This window comes from Mytilus edulis, chromosome 7 (assembly GCF_963676685.1).
Source record: "Mytilus edulis chromosome 7, xbMytEdul2.2, whole genome shotgun sequence".
NCBI classification, from domain to species: Eukaryota; Metazoa; Mollusca; class Bivalvia; order Mytilida; family Mytilidae; genus Mytilus; species Mytilus edulis.
In genome coordinates, this window is record NC_092350.1 from 15,823,475 (window position 1) to 15,840,175 (window position 16,701).

Consider the following 16,701-nt stretch of genomic DNA (forward strand, 5'->3'; position numbering starts at 1 on the left):
ATCGTTTGGAACCATTTACACATTTTAACCCATCATAAGTCAGGAATCTGATGTTCAGAAGTTGTCGTTTGTTCTTATGATTCATGAATGTTTCTCGTTTCTCTTTTTTAAATAGATGAGACCGTTGGTTTTCCGTTTGAATGGTTTTACACTAGTAAGTTATTGAGGTCCTTTTTACCATGCGGTTTGGTATGAACCAAGGCTCCCTGTTGAAGGCCTTACCTTGACCAATTAATGACTTTTTATAGTTTTTTTACTTGGATGGAGAATTGTCTCATTGGCACTCGTACCACATCTTCATATACCTATTTATACAGTTCAAGTGATGAAAAGTAATATTTTGACAAAATGATTATTGTGATGTTCATAGTTCGAAGAAGTTTAAATTATAGTAATACCAAACACTTAGCAAAGCTGGTATAAAGACCAGATATAAACATACTCAGGTAAACGTTGAATAAAAAAGCATGAAAAATAGAATCAAAAGGTCAAACAAACAAGAAAGTAAGATTTGAGAGTACTCGAAGTTTCTGACAAATAGTTAAAAGCCAAAAACTATTAATTATCAAACATCGGGGAAAGATACCGCAAAGTTGATCGTCACCATATTGTCACTTTATTTTGTCGGCCATAATTACTGTATTTTTTTAAAATACTTATTTATGATATGAAGTTACATAAATTTTCCGAAAACATAGCGTATACGTGACGCTGTGGCTGGTGCAATACATTTGTTTGCCAATGAGACAATTTTTCATTGAAAGCTTCTGAATACTATTTAATGATTAAACATTTCCCAAAAAACGAAAACATAACATTTAAAACTATTTTGGACAAGACTTAATAGCCATTGTCTTCAAATTGTGTTATCGTGTGTATTATACAATTCATCCTGCGTGCACTCATTTAAATATTTATGATATGGCTGTGTAATTTTCATAATAAGCGCAAAGATGATCTGTTTTAGTTGCTGTGGTAAATTATTCCGTTTATTTCGAACAGACTTAGTTTAAAAAAAACTACTGATTTAACAATTGGAATTAAAAGGGGACATATTGCACTCATTTTTGTTTCATTAAAAACCGCAGACAATGCGTGCACCCTAAATTAAAAGCCGAACATAGATATTTGTAACTGTTCACCAAAATTCCATGTTTTATTGAGGATTATTATATACATATATTTCCAAACCTGAAAAGTTTTATCAAACAAAAACAAAACTAATCGTAACGTCATCGCACTTGAGACTGTAAAAGGTTGATATTTGAAGTCTTTAAAAACCTTGTAAAAGGTATCGGATTGGTTAATCCTAACATAAACTCAGTCAGTGATCGTATGATTATTTTCTGTCATTATAACAGAAACTAATAAATCAACAAGCTACTTTTCTCAACGAAAACTCAATGAAGTAAACTTAAAAATTGAATGATATTACATTCAATCTATGCACGTTTTTCGACGATTTTGTGATCTTCCTATACAAATGGTCGCCTATTTCAAAGAATTGCAAACAGGAATTAAAAGAGAAAAAAGTTAGTTAGTGTTATATTCAAGTTAATAACTATTTCTGTGTGAACTTGCACACAAAACATTTCAGCCATTTTGTTTACACTGTGTTCACATTTGATTTCATTTACAGTTGATGTGCAGACAGAAACAAGAAAAGTACCCGTTTTACGGAAGCCCGTTCAACAATCACAATCATCATCATCACCATCATCATCGCGTCAATCACCACGAAATCCACAGCTACAATCATCAGCGAAAGAAGGTTATTACTGATAAGTTTTATTAATTTTTTTTTAATGATTTCTATCCTTTTAAATTTGAATTATAGTGTTGTAAGTTTCTCAAGCTATACAAAATACATCATAATTCTACATACACAAATAGTCATATTCTTGTTTTGAAAATACATCAAAGAAACTACTTGTAAATTGCTATTAATATGTAGGACTTTGAACCGCGATGGTATTCTAAACCGTGATGTCACACTGAAGTGAGATGGTTTGACACGTAAGTTTATTTTTGATATCGCTGAAGTACGATGGTGGCAATGTGATGCTCTCACTTGATAGCTACGTCGAATTGCAAAAGGTGGTTACACTTAATTTGCGATGCATTGTATAAACTCTATTTTTAATTGTATTTCGATGAAAAAATTAGCTTGCTTGTTAGAGGCAATTTTAAATGTTTGTTAAATTTATCATTATATGACTTACTCGTTTGAGTCAAGACTGTAATGGTAAATTTCGCTTTGAACAAACATTAGTCAACCATCATACTTTTATTCAAAAGGGTAAACTCGAGGTTTTTTTCCATGCGATCAACTGTTAATTTCAAATATGATAACCATTAATGATGAATATGATAAGGGCAATAAATATTTATCACCGTCGGTAGTTTTTTTTTATTGCAACTAAGGAAACTTTGGAAAGTTGTTGCATATGCAAAATGAATACAACTGGGTATTTTAGTTTAATACTAATGAAAAAAAGGAAATAATTTGTAGACCGTGGAAATTTAAATGAGATCTGTTTCGTAAATTGACAGAAATGTGTTTGTACGTAAAATGGAGATTCTAATTTTCGAACTTCATTTCGAGTCTGCAGAGATACTCTCTGTTTTATGATATCAAAGGTAAACGTGAAACTCATGAGCACTAAGAGCTGGGTGCTGATATTACGTTAACACATTTATATAGACCATCGGTCTTATATGCAGATCATCGGTGTTATGTACAGACCATCGCAATTCATCGCACCTTGTGTCTTCATCATATCTTAAAGTCCTACAGATACACTGTTTATTAAATGTGAAAAAAAAACAAGCATAAAGGTGTTTCGCCACGTCTTAAAGTGCTAAAGATGGTGGTAATCAAACATTCAATACGACGAATTGTCTAATGAGATGAAAGTAGTTTCATGAATAAAAATAGATAAGGAAGGTTCAGTGAAACATGTGTTATCCGGCATACTGGGGGCACAAAATAAATGTCCAATTTAACAGGGTGGTTGAATGGTCAGGTTCTTGGTGCAATTACCGGCATATTTCGGGACCAAGAAATGTGTCGGGTAGAGCAGGATGTTGAAATACTCGTGTCGGAGTAGGCAAGTTGAAAAAAGTACTTTTATTCTTTGGTTTCATTTAAGTGGTCTTATCAAAAGTTTCTTAAAATCATGGATTCAATCATACAAGTTTTCTAAAACTAAATTGATAACTTTACGCAATCAGAAATAAAGAATTTCACATACTATGACACTCGTATGAGGCATTGGGATTATCTGAAGAACATTGCAAAATAAAGTGTTCGTTTTCACTTACTTGTTTGTCTTCCACTACTAAATACATTAATTACTTTGTTTTTAAAAAGTTTATTTCGGAATTAAACCCATTCGTCTATGCTTACATGTTCTAAAATGAATACTTTATGATCGCATGCTTTTTCATGATATACGTGGGATCTTTCCACGTCGTATTTCGTACACCAGTTTTGTTCATATCACTTTGGACACTTTAGGGCATACGATACAGTGTTGATCCAGTATTAACAAGTTGATAAAAATTTGCATATACGCTATTTTTTACCCGATTAAATCAAATATGTAATAAAAAAAAATATACCTTCATGTGCTACTTTTTGAGTAAAATGAGGTCGAAATTTTGTATACTCGCTCAAAATTCAGATGTGTGGCAGTATTTCCCTTTTCGAAAGAAAGACCTAACTTTTTTGTTTTAAAAAATAAACGGAAATTGGTTTTTTGTTAAATAATGGGTAATTTTTGCATTTTATAAGTTTCCTGAAAAAAAATGCCTTTTTCATTCAGAAATAACTCACATTTATCAAATGGAAATAAAAACGTCATTTTTTGCTGTATACTTATCAAAATTAAATAAAATGCACTATTTACCGTTGTATAATATTTGGTCCACATAACCTCCCTTAAAAACGAAACAAAATGTTAAAAATAGGGGTCCATGCACTCGTCATGATGCATCTTTTCACGATATGTCACAGATTAACGTCATGAAAATAACATTTAACGTTAGCAACGTCATTACCTCCCCTGTAACTGTATCGTATGCCCTTACTATCGATTCTAAAGCCATTTACGAAATTTCAAAAATTGATACCCAACGAATGAAAGTTTTTTTTTATCATTTAATAAACTTTTCGATTTTTTATGACACCATTTTCTAGGAGTACAAAAATAAATGTGTAATCCGATTATCAGAGCTTAATTTTGTTAGCTGCTGTCATTCATAACTTCAGCTGTTCGGAGGCATCACGTACTTCAACTTTTAGCCAATGAAACATTACAACTTTTTTTTAGTGAGATGTCTGTTAACGACCCAACGCAGCGAATAAAAATAATTTAAAGACGTTCAATGTGTTTGATCAGTTGACACTTTAACACTATATAAAGTATAGAAAATATAGAGTCATTAAAAGTCTAAAAAAAAGCGTAGTCATCTATAAACTACATATTCGCACTTTTGTTCTACATTATTATATTAACAACTCGTGCTATTTATAGATAACATATGTATGGAACCACTTCACGATCCACCAAAACTTATACCCCGTTCACAGATACCATTACCAGCATCACTGCTACGATCTCTTTCCATTGAAGGTATTTACTGACAAGATAAATGAACAAATTTAATCCTTCTTCTTTTCAATATTTCTAACTGTGTTTTATTTATTGAACAAATTTCAATAAACTGTTTCTGCAAAAAAAGTTACTTAACGAATAAAAGTACTTTGACAGTATCTCATATCTTCTTTAATTTGCATAATGAAACTATCGATTTCAGAGCTGATTTAAACATTTGTAGAGGTCATATAATTTAAATTCATGTACAGTTTTTAATATTAGGGAAATGATTAACATGTCTATCACTTATTCATATATACATGTACAACATGTAATATCATTATAGAATATTAATGAATAAAGTTTGCAACAATTTTAAGACATATTTTATACAAGATACATACCTTGAACTGTTCGACGGCATGGCGTATATCAACTTTCAGCCAGTAAAACAATTAGTATTAGTAGTTACACATTTTCTTTGACGGAGTGATATGTTTGTTAAAAGCGAATCCCAGTGAGTTACAGACAATTACATATTTATTCAATTGACACTTTAACAATATATAATAGAGTACTAAATCGTCTAAAAAGTCTACTTCTGTATGACTATACGCAGATATATTTACAAGCACACTATTCGTTGTTTTGTTCTACACTGTTTAAAAAAAATGATATTTATAGATAATATACGCATGGAACAGCTTCAAGAGGAACCAGGACCTCTAACCCGTTCCCAGAAACCATTACCATCACTATCATCATCTCCTTCCATTGAAGGTATTTATTGACAAGAAAAATTAACAAACTTGTAGATGCCTTTTCTACGGTGTCTTTTAATATTCTTCAGTATTTTAACCTTACTTAACAATTTCAATTATTGACATCATTCATATATATGTATAATGAATCTTCTATTCCATTAAATAAGTCAATGTTTAGTTTCGGCTTTTTTCAATGTGGGAATGTCTCAGACAAGTATATGTTAGTACATATGCAATTTTCTAATTTGTTGTTTCTTTAAATATTTAAAAAAACTCTGAGTTATTGATGTGCTTTTAATAATTTTAGATATTAAAGACTGCAATCCATTTGCAGAAATTACATCCATAGACGCAGAATACACCCAACCTTCTAAAAGTAAAGCTTTAAACCAGATACCTGACCCGTTCATACCAGGAATTATTTGATAACATTTTAGGAATATAATATGTTTATTTATATATTTGAATCATGTTAAAGAAGGCACATTGGAAAGACCTTACTTATTCCACGTTTAGTGTTTAGATGTTTTGATGTATGTCGCTGATAAAGGTCGTTATGCTACCTTCAACGTCATTTAACTTAAAGTAGATAGTCATATCATTCGCAAGAACACGAAATAATATTAAAAGAAAAATATTTCCTAATTTTCACTAATAGTGTTAATTTTAAATATTTGTCTCTTCGAATATAATCACGCTTTTGCTACACTCTCGTTTCGATGGTATTGCGACCTTTGCGATCTAACAACCTTACTGCACTCTAACTACGTGTCTACTACGACCTGATTTCGCGACGACCACATCACGATTGTTTTGAACATGTTTAAAGTTGGCCACGCTCATCATGATCTTGAAAAACTCACTACGACCACATCGATCGTCAAAATTTTCATTTTTTTTCACAGATCGTAATGCGATCGTGGCCTAATGGGACTGCGGTATTACTCTGAAGTGCGTTGAATTACATGAACTTTTTGTAAATATGTTTCATGTAGAGGAAAACGTTAGTTTTCTTATCAAAGGCAGCTTGTCATGTTTATTCAATTAAAGTAAGGTTTGCGTACACAGGGAGAAAACTCGAATTCAAATAATTGAAAAAAAGGAGGGACCCGCCATTTTTAATTGCTTTGATTAACCAATGTTCGATAACTACAATATTATCGAAATTCAAACAACACCTACCTCAAAATCGCCTTTATGGTGTAATTTTATCAAAATCTGAATCGTATAAGTAACATTATGACCGTCAATTTGTTTGTTTTCATTAATATGACGTCACGATTAGCTATATCGTCTGTGTTGAAAAACCAATCATGAAATTTCGTGGAATTTATTTTTATTTCATAAATGTACATTGCAATGCCCCTGCCGAACTTGTATTTATTTTTGTAATACTAACGGCAATAATTAGTAGATAACGGAAATTAAATGAGATTTTTTTACGTATACTGTTAATGGAATTCTTTACATATCGATCCGGAGAGATACTCTCTGTATTATGATAAAAAGGTCAACGTGAAACTTATCAGAACTGAGAGCTCAGAGCTTATATTACTTTAACACATTTTGTTATCTCAGATAAGTGGAACAAAGAAAAGATAAACTGTTAACACAGAATGTACTCATGCAGCCCGTTTCAAGAGAACGATCTCTCATTTAGTATAAAACTGAGACTCATAACCTATATAGACTATCGGTCTTCGGCGCAGACCATCGCAGTTCAGCGTGATCATCGCATTTTATAGTCCCTATGGATTCTCCCAGTCGTTCAAATACACTGTTTAGAAAAACAATTTCGGATTAAGCAGGGTGTCGGAATACTTTGCTTTGTACTGCAATGCTAGGACAATATTCGGACTATGAACATGGGTCTGTTAAACAAGGATGTTGGAATACTCGTGTAGGATTAGGCAAGTTAAAAATGTATTTTTATTCCTGTGTTTCGTTTGAGTGATTTTATCAAAATTTACATGTTCATTGGTTCTGAAATTCATTAAAACCATTTTTTTTCTGAAAACACATCAATAACTTTAAGCAGTCAGACAAAAAGAATCTGAGATACTGTGACACTCGTATGAGGCATTAGGATTATTTGAAGAACATTGCAAAATAAAGTGTTAGTAGTCACTTACTTATTTGTCTTTCATTACTCAATACATTAATTATTTTGTTTTTGAATAATTTATTTCGGAAATAAGCCGATTCATCTATTCTTACAAATTCTAAAATGAATACTTCATGATAGCATGTTTTTTCATGAAATGCATGTGCTCTTTCCACGTCAATATTAGTGCAACAGTTTTTTTTATACCTTTGGACACTAAATGACGGTGATAAAGCCGTTCACGAAAATTTAAAAAATTGGTACCCAACGATTACATGTATTTTTTATCACCTAATCAACTTTCTGATTATTTTATGACCCCAGTTTTTGAATCGAGCGTCACTGATGAGTCTTCTGTAGAAGAAACGCGCGTCTGGCGTAAAACTAAAATTTAAATCCTGGTATATTTGATGAGTTTATTTACAACAACTGGGTCAATGCCACTGCTGGTTGATATTTATTTCCCCGTGGGTAGCATCCGCCCAGTATTCAGCACTTCTGTGTTAACTTGAGTTATCATTGATATGTTCATAATTATAAAATTAACTGTTAACAAATATTTCTTAATTTTTGAAAAACTTAGGCTTTTTTAGGAATAAATTACCTAAGCTGTATTTGGCAAACTTTTAGGAATTTTTGGACTTCAATGCTCTAAAACATCGTACTTTATTTGACCTTTTAACATTTTTTGAATCGAGCGTCACTGATGAGTCTTCTGTAGACGAAACGCGCGTCTGGCGTAAAACTAAAATTTGAATCCTGGTATCTATGATGAGTTTTCTTTACTAGAAGTACAAAATGAAATGCGTATGATAATCCGATTATCATAGCTTATTTATTTTAAGTTGCATCCATTGATAACTTCAGCTGTTCAATGGCATTACGGACTTCAACTTTCAGCCAATGAAACGTTATAACTCCTAAATGTTTACCTTTTTTTTTTAAGTGAGATGTTTGTTAACGACCCAACCCAGCGAGTAAAAAAAATTTAAAGACGTTCAATGTTTTCGATGAATTAACACTTTAATAATATATAAAGTATACAAAATAGAGAATCGTATAGAGTCTAAAACAAATCGGTTGTATGACGAATAGCATAGTCATCTATAAACACAATATTCGCATTTTTGTTTTAAATTATTATATTAACAACTCGTGCTATTTATAGATAATATATGTATGGAACCACTTCACGATCCACCAAAACTTATACCCCGTTCACAGATACCATTACAAGCATCACTGCTACGATCTCTTTCCATTGAAGGTATTTACTGACAAGATAAATGAACAAATTTAATCCTTCTTCTTTTCAATAGTTCTAACTGTGTTTTATTTATTGAACAAATTTCAATAAACTGTTTCTGCAAAAAAAAGTTACTTAACGAATAAAAGTACTTTGACAGTATCTCATATCTTCTTTAATTTGCATAATGAAACTATCGATTTCAGAGCTGATTTAAACATTTGTAGAGGTCATATAATTTAAATTCATGTACAGTTTTTAATATTAGGGAAATGATTAACATGTCTATCACTTATTCATATATACATGTACAACATGTAATATCATTATAGAATATTAATGAATAAAGTTTGCAACAATTTTAAGACATATTTTATACAAGATACATACCTTGAACTGTTCGACGGCATGGCGTATATCAACTTTCAGCCAGTAAAACAATTAGTATTAGTAGTTACACATTTTCTTTGACGGAGTGATATGTTTGTTAAAAGCGAATCCCAGTGAGTTACAGACAATTACATATTTATTCAATTGACACTTTAACAATATATAATAGAGTACTAAATCGTCTAAAAAGTCTACTTCTGTATGACTATACGCAGATATATTTACAAGCACACTATTCGTTGTTTTGTTCTACACTGTTTAAAAAAAAATGATATTTATAGATAATATACGCATGGAACAGCTTCAAGAGGAACCAGGACCTCTAACCCGTTCCCAGAAACCATTACCATCACTATCATCATCTCCTTCCATTGAAGGTATTTATTGACAAGAAAAATTAACAAACTTGTAGATGCCTTTTCTACGGTGTCTTTTAATATTCTTCAGTATTTTAACCTTACTTAACAATTTCAATTATTGACATCATTCATATATATGTATAATGAATCTTCTATTCCATTAAATAAGTCAATGTTTAGTTTCGGCTTTTTTCAATGTGGGAATGTCTCAGACAAGTATATGTTAGTACATATGCAATTTTCTAATTTGTTGTTTCTTTAAATATTTAAAAAAACTCTGAGTTATTGATGTGCTTTTAATAATTTTAGATATTAAAGACTGCAATCCATTTGCAGAAATTACATCCATAGACGCAGAATACACCCAACCTTCTAAAAGTAAAGCTTTAAACCAGATACCTGACCCGTTCATACCAGGAATTATTTGATAACATTTTAGGAATATAATATGTTTATTTATATATTTGAATCATGTTAAAGAAGGCACATTGGAAAGACCTTACTTATTCCACGTTTAGTGTTTAGATGTTTTGATGTATGTCGCTGATAAAGGTCGTTATGCTACCTTCAACGTCATTTAACTTAAAGTAGATAGTCATATCATTCGCAAGAACACGAAATAATATTAAAAGAAAAATATTTCCTAATTTTCACTAATAGTGTTAATTTTAAATATTTGTCTATAAAAACGCGACAATGTTGCTCTCAGTCGAAAACTATTTAGCTGTGCATTTGGTCTGGTTCGGGTTTATTTTCTTCTTCTTCTTTCTCGTTTTGAATGCCATACGGTGGTATTTATTTGTATAAAACTGCGAACTGAGTTATCTCTTCTGAATCAATCCGCACGTCGTTGCTTTTATATTATCATGAGACTTTAGAGAAGAATGTTGTATTGTAAACCCTATTTAATATTCAATTAGCATGTTCCCTGATTTTAACAAGCATGTGTAAGTATTGAATTTAGTTTTTCAATTACTAAAACAAAACAATTATATTTGCAGAACATCCAGTAATCAACACATCAGACGGTATAAGCAACCAGACTAAATGTCTACCAACAAGATTTACAACAGGTTATAAACCATAGCTTAAATTACGATGTGAAAGTGATGATCTATAAAAAAAAAAAAAAAAAAAAAAAAAAAAAAAAATATAATGGTTCCTTCCTTCTTTCCAAGCATTTTTTTCTTTTAATTTGTATTCTGATATTTTATTTCTACTAACACACTTACGCATGTTTTAGCTGCGATTTTGATATGAATGTAAACAATATATCATCTGTCGAATTTTAAACACTAAAATTCGAAGGGTCTGTATACAACAAGTTGTATTAACAGACTTTGTCTGTAAATGCTATATTTTGAGTTGTTACTACTAGGCAAATAACTTGCTCTTCCCCATACAAAATACTATGTTTTTCTTTATGCATGCTCTTTTAATGATTGTCGTTTAATTTTTTACAATGACCATGTGTTTAATGTAGATTTAAGAGGGTGCGTACGTTTCCTTCCAAATTATAGATTCACAATCTTAAATATTGTTGTGTCATTTACTGACAGTATTTTAAGTAGTGCAATAATTTTTTGTTATGTTTTATGGACAAGGTGACATATTGAAAACCTTATTATGTACAAACTGTTTTACTTGTATCCATTAGGTTGCTATGCGCTATGTTATTTGTAGCAAATATGATTGTAAAAGTTTAAAGAAACCCGAAAGTTGGTGCTATTATATATGATATTTAAGATCTTTATAAGGCAAGCGATTAATACAGTTGAACTTTTCTATTATGTTTTGAAATTTTACAGAAGCAATGTTTATTCGCGGGGTGAAATTGTATTTATACTCTACCATCTGTTTTGTTGTCTCGTGCAGTGAAAACGCCATCACCAATTGTTTATGCAAATTTGAACTAATTTTTTTGAATTAAAATGTGTATGTTGCTCCATGTTGACAAGGCATTTTATTTACAGAAAGTATATCGAGTGAACAACCACAGACAATAAACCATGTAACACCCATATCACGATCCCCGCCACCTTCCCCACCAGTTGAAGGTAATACATCGAACATATGAAAAACAAGTATTTCACAATTATCAAACCAATTAGCATTTATAAGATTAAACTATGTGCATGACATTTTTTGAATATTCAATATCTTATGATTATATGTTTTGTTAAGAACAATAAGCTATATGAAGCTAAATATTAAACGATTTTATTGAAATAGTCAATGTATTTTCTATTTTCTACCTCCCCAAGGGTGACTGGGGTATAGAAATATGGTCACTTGGTCTTCTCCCGACCGGCAGTAAAACGCTAGCCGAAGTGGGGCGTCCGTTTGGCTGTGCGGGATTTATCAAGTTCGCAGTCACGTCCGGTCAGAAGGGGGACGTTAAATCCGATGCCTCGTGTAAAGAGAGTGCCACGCTCTTTGCACGTTAAGAACCCTTGCAACAACTCTTTGAGGGGTCCGTAGGTGGCCTGTTGTAAGGCAACATTTCTGTCCCTATCCAATATACCCTCCTTTTCCGGTGGCAGTCCAAATTTCTCCGACCATCATCCCAGATGGCCTCTATTGTATCAACCTACCTATTGTATTTATTGTGAACTTGTTCTCGTCCTGAATATGCATGAAATATTTGCCACTGGACGTTAAGCAACCAACAATCAATCAATCAATCTATTTTCTAGTATTTCCATTAAAGAGAGCTAGGATTTGATAAAGTTATAGAAATTAGCATGGAATAACTAAAGTATGTAAGAATACAAATGGGGAATGTGTCAAAGAGACAACAACCCGATCATATAACAGACAACTGCAGAAGGTCACCAATAGGTCTTCAATGCAGCGAGAAATTCCTTCACCTGGAGACATTTTTCAGCTGGCCCCTAAATAAATATATATAATATGTCAGTGAACGCCATACTTAACTGCAAATTATACACAAGAAACTAAAGTTAAAAATAATACAAGACTATAACATGTTTTTAGATTTGCAATGGGTTTTGAATACATTTGTTCGACAGTGTTAATATAACAGCTTAGGATTCATATCAGCGTAATTTATTTGATTCGCTCAATTTTGTCAATGCAAACAGTATTCTAAGTCATCGTTTATTCTGTTCGAATCATTGACTTTTATTTTCTTTTTTAGAGGACGACGTAAGCAGCGGATTTGCATCATTTCATGGTTTGTTTGTTTTCTTTTGTTAGATTTTCTTTTTCACAAAAAATACATAAGGTTACCATTTTTACCTTGCATGTCACAAAAAGTATAATTGCAATTTAAAAAAAAGTTTTTTACTACTATTTACCGCTTCTAGATATTTTTCTATGTCTATCATTTTAAGCCTGCCCGAATTGTAATTTTTATCACTTTTAACTTTTTCTGGTTTATTGTTCCATATAAAACTATACATTTTATTTTCAAAGTTTGATAGGTAATCTTCATCAATTTCGGTTACCGATGCAACATAAATGATATTCGTTAAGATTAATGATTTAACAAGATTTATCTTATCTAACATAGTTTGATTTCATTTATTCCCGTCTTTAATAATTTGTTTTTAGATTTTTCGTATTGTCGTTGCAAGTTTAATGTTTTACACTCATTTTTATTAAGTCCAAAGTATATTCCCAAAACTTTTATTGGTTCCTTTGTAAACTTTATGTTTTCAAATTTATCTTTGCAGTACTTTAAATCCCTCTGTTTTATTTCGTTTGAGCTTTAGGCATGAAAGTGATCCAAACACTATAATAGTCAAAGTTGATGAAACTTCCTGTTTTAGGTTTTTTTTAAATGTGGTGTCATCTGCAAGCTGAATTAATTTTAAAGTATGGGTTTTGTTTTTTAGTTTAATTTGAAAACCTTTAAAAAAAACATTTTGTCTTAATCTACTTGCTAAATTTTCAACGGCAATAACGAAAATTATTAAACTCGCGGGACACCCTTGACGGATCCTGCGCTTAATGCCGAAGGGTCTTGAAATGCAGCCATTATTTAATATTCACCCCTTTATATCAGTATATAAAGTATTTATCCACTTAAAAGACATTTCTAAGAGCCATTTTTTTTTAAGAACAATACATAAAGTCCCAATCTAGCGAGTCAAGTGCCTTTGTGAAGTCTAAAACGAATTGCTTCATCTACATTGATTTTATCCGGATAATCTATAATATCTTAGATTTGTCTAATGTTAAATCCAATATATCTGTTTTTTACACAACCGTTTAATTTGATAACTATGAATAATTTATGCAATATTGGTTTAAGTCTTTGTGCAAGAGAATATGCTATACATTTAGTATCTACATTTAATAAGGTAATTGGTCTATAATTATCTAAATTTAATGGGTCGTTTTTCTTGTAAATAAGGGTGATTAATCCTAGCTTCTGTGACTTTGTCAATTCCTTTTTCTCATAGCAATGATTAAAGACATCTACAGCAACGTTTTGTAAGTTAGACAAAAAAAGATCTATATATTTCTTTTATTAATTTATAGGTCCAGGTTCGATGGATCAAAGGCCGAGTATACCACGTTCAATACAACCTTTATTACAAGATCGATTAGGTAAGTGAACAATGAGATTGAAAAGGAATAGGAAATGTTTTAATGTATACTGATTCAAAATGATATGACCATCGGAGGTCTTTGGGGGCCAATTCGGTATTTATTAGTTGGAGTCAGGACTACAATACACTCGAAACGAAGAATAATATTATCAATCCCATACCCTGTTAATTCATAGCTATCAATCAAATATGAAAATTTGAGTCTTATCGGTTAACATGAATTTGACAGCTAGTACTCCTTTAAAAAACTAATCATTCGAAAAAACAATATCCCAGCGAAACACTATACTTGTAGTCTGTACTAACTTTATTACAAAAAAGACTGCAATAGCATATAACTTACCGATTCGGTCCTGTGATGATCTCACTGAATTCCGATGGTTAGGATCAATCAAGAATGTTTGTGTTAATGATTTTTATATTTTTCAATTAAGGAAGCTGCTATTACAATAACTAACTACGAAAAAAAAAGGATTTGTTTTTAGTTTTTTTTACAACTTCATACAAAAATTTAAAGCACGACTGCTTTATATCATTCCTCGCAGAGTATTCCTTCAGGCTAGTTACCTTTTAATCGGTCACTTAACTCCAAAGAATTAAATGTACATCAACCCCATATTTAATTTTGAGGAATGTTACTAAGTTATCTAACACTTAAATTGTATTCTGGCTTTTTGTCCATAATTTCATATGTTTTGTTTTGCTATTAGAAGAAGAAGATAAGTCAAGCTGTGATGATTCATCAAATTCAAATTCAGGTGAGTTTGTACTACACCTTTTCACTTTCAAACTCTTATATATACATTTTGTATATGATTAGTATGAAAACATACATCAGTATTTTAACTGCATGTACAATGATTGTTATTCTTGTTGCAGGCTTTAAAATTTAACCAACTGTGAACTTCGCATTACCGATACCCATACATGTTTCAAATGGATCAATTCCTTTTTGTCACTTTCCATTAATACTATTGCTTTTCATATTGACCAAGAAATCGACATTGTTTGATATTTACACTATGATCTCAAATTTTCTTTTTTTTTTTTTTTTTTTTTTATTATTTATGTTTGTTTTTCATTTTGACACAGTATTACTTATTGTACGGAAACTATGATGTATTTAGGATACAGCAGGAAATTAAGGTAGAGGAGATCAGACATTTCAGAGTTACATTATCACTTACTTATATAAAACACCATCGGAGAAGACGGTCACAATACTCTCATCAAATCTCAAGTATTTATTATTCAGCTATAAAAATAAAATTGAATAAATGAGTGATAGTGGTATAAAAATTGTTTCATACAACTGTCAAGGTTTAAATTCAAAGGAGAAGAGGAGAGATGTTTTTGATTATCTTAAAGCAAAAAATTGCCACATATATTGTTTACAAGATACACATTTTTCAGAAAAAGAAGAAATATCAATAAAAAATCTATGGGGAGGAGACTGTATTTTCAATTCTTTTGCAACAAACAAAAGAGGGGTAGCAATATTTTTTACCAAAAACTTTGAATACAAGATATATAGGATAAAAAAAGATGATCAAGGAAATCTGTTAGGAATTGATATTGAAATTGAAGGAAAAAGAATAACTTTGATATGCTTATATGATCCAAATAAAGATTCACCTGAATTTTATTCTAGAGTAAGTGATACAATAGAAGACTTGAACAACCAATCAGTTTTAATAACTGGAGATTACAATTTAGTCCAAAACCAAAATCTTGATACTTATAATTACCAAAATGTAAATAACCCAAAAGCCAAAGAGAAAGTTTTAAATATAATAGAAAATTATGATTTAACAGATCCCTATAGGGAATTGTACCCTGAACTAAAAAAAATACATGGAGAAAAAATAATCCCATTAAACAAGCAAGATTGGATTTCTTTTTAATATCGCAAGGCCTTAATCAACATGTTCATGATATACACATTCTCAACAGTTATAGATCCGATCACTCCCCAATAATGTTACATTTAAAGATGAATAACTTTATAATTGGTAAAGGTCTATGGAAATTTAACAATTCACTTTTACATGACATTGAATATTCAGCTGCTGTTAAAGAGACTATAAATAAAGTTAAAGAACAATACGCATCACTAGTATACAAAAGAGAAACATTAGAAAAGATAAATGACTTAGAAATTCAATTTACTATAAACGATCAACTCTTTCTAGAAACTTTATTAACAGAAATTAGAGGAAAATCAATTTTATATGCTTCTTTTAGGAAGAAACAAAAAGATAAAAAAGAAAGAATACTATCAGAAGATATTAAAAAACTAGAAGAACAAATATTGACAGAAGAAATATTTATTGAAACTGAAAAAAAGAAAACTGATCTAAAAGTATTAAGACAAGAAAAGATGAGGGGGTCCTACATCAGATCCAAAATCCAATGGATAGAAGAAGGAGAAAAACCTTCAAACTTTTTTCTAAATTTAGAAACTAAACATTTTATAAATAAAACTATTCCGAAATTAGTCAATGAAAAAGGGGACACTAACAGTGAGCAAGATAAAATATTAAAAGAAGCAAACAATTATTACAAAAGGCTATACACTTAAACAGAAAGTTTGAATAATGTTAACCTAAACAATGAAATCCCTGATACTGATATTAAAAAAATAAATAATACCATTA

General features: G+C 30.9%; 1 protein-coding gene across 1 annotated transcript in view; it reads left to right on the forward strand.

Annotated features, from left to right (window-relative positions):
- Positions 1-467: 467 nt before the first annotated feature.
- Positions 468-16,701, forward strand: part of LOC139482981 (uncharacterized) — a 31,064-nt gene continuing 14,830 nt past the window's right edge. Inside the window, exons 1-12 of the mRNA XM_071267011.1 lie at positions 468-504; positions 1,640-1,771; positions 4,539-4,637; positions 5,286-5,381; positions 8,638-8,736; positions 9,387-9,482; positions 9,774-9,842; positions 10,466-10,537; positions 11,438-11,521; positions 12,625-12,660; positions 13,974-14,042; positions 14,755-14,802. Coding sequence (XP_071123112.1) covers positions 468-504; positions 1,640-1,771; positions 4,539-4,637; positions 5,286-5,381; positions 8,638-8,736; positions 9,387-9,482; positions 9,774-9,842; positions 10,466-10,537; positions 11,438-11,521; positions 12,625-12,660; positions 13,974-14,042; positions 14,755-14,802 — 937 coding nt within the window. The remainder of the gene's footprint in view (positions 505-1,639; positions 1,772-4,538; positions 4,638-5,285; positions 5,382-8,637; positions 8,737-9,386; positions 9,483-9,773; positions 9,843-10,465; positions 10,538-11,437; positions 11,522-12,624; positions 12,661-13,973; positions 14,043-14,754; positions 14,803-16,701) is intronic.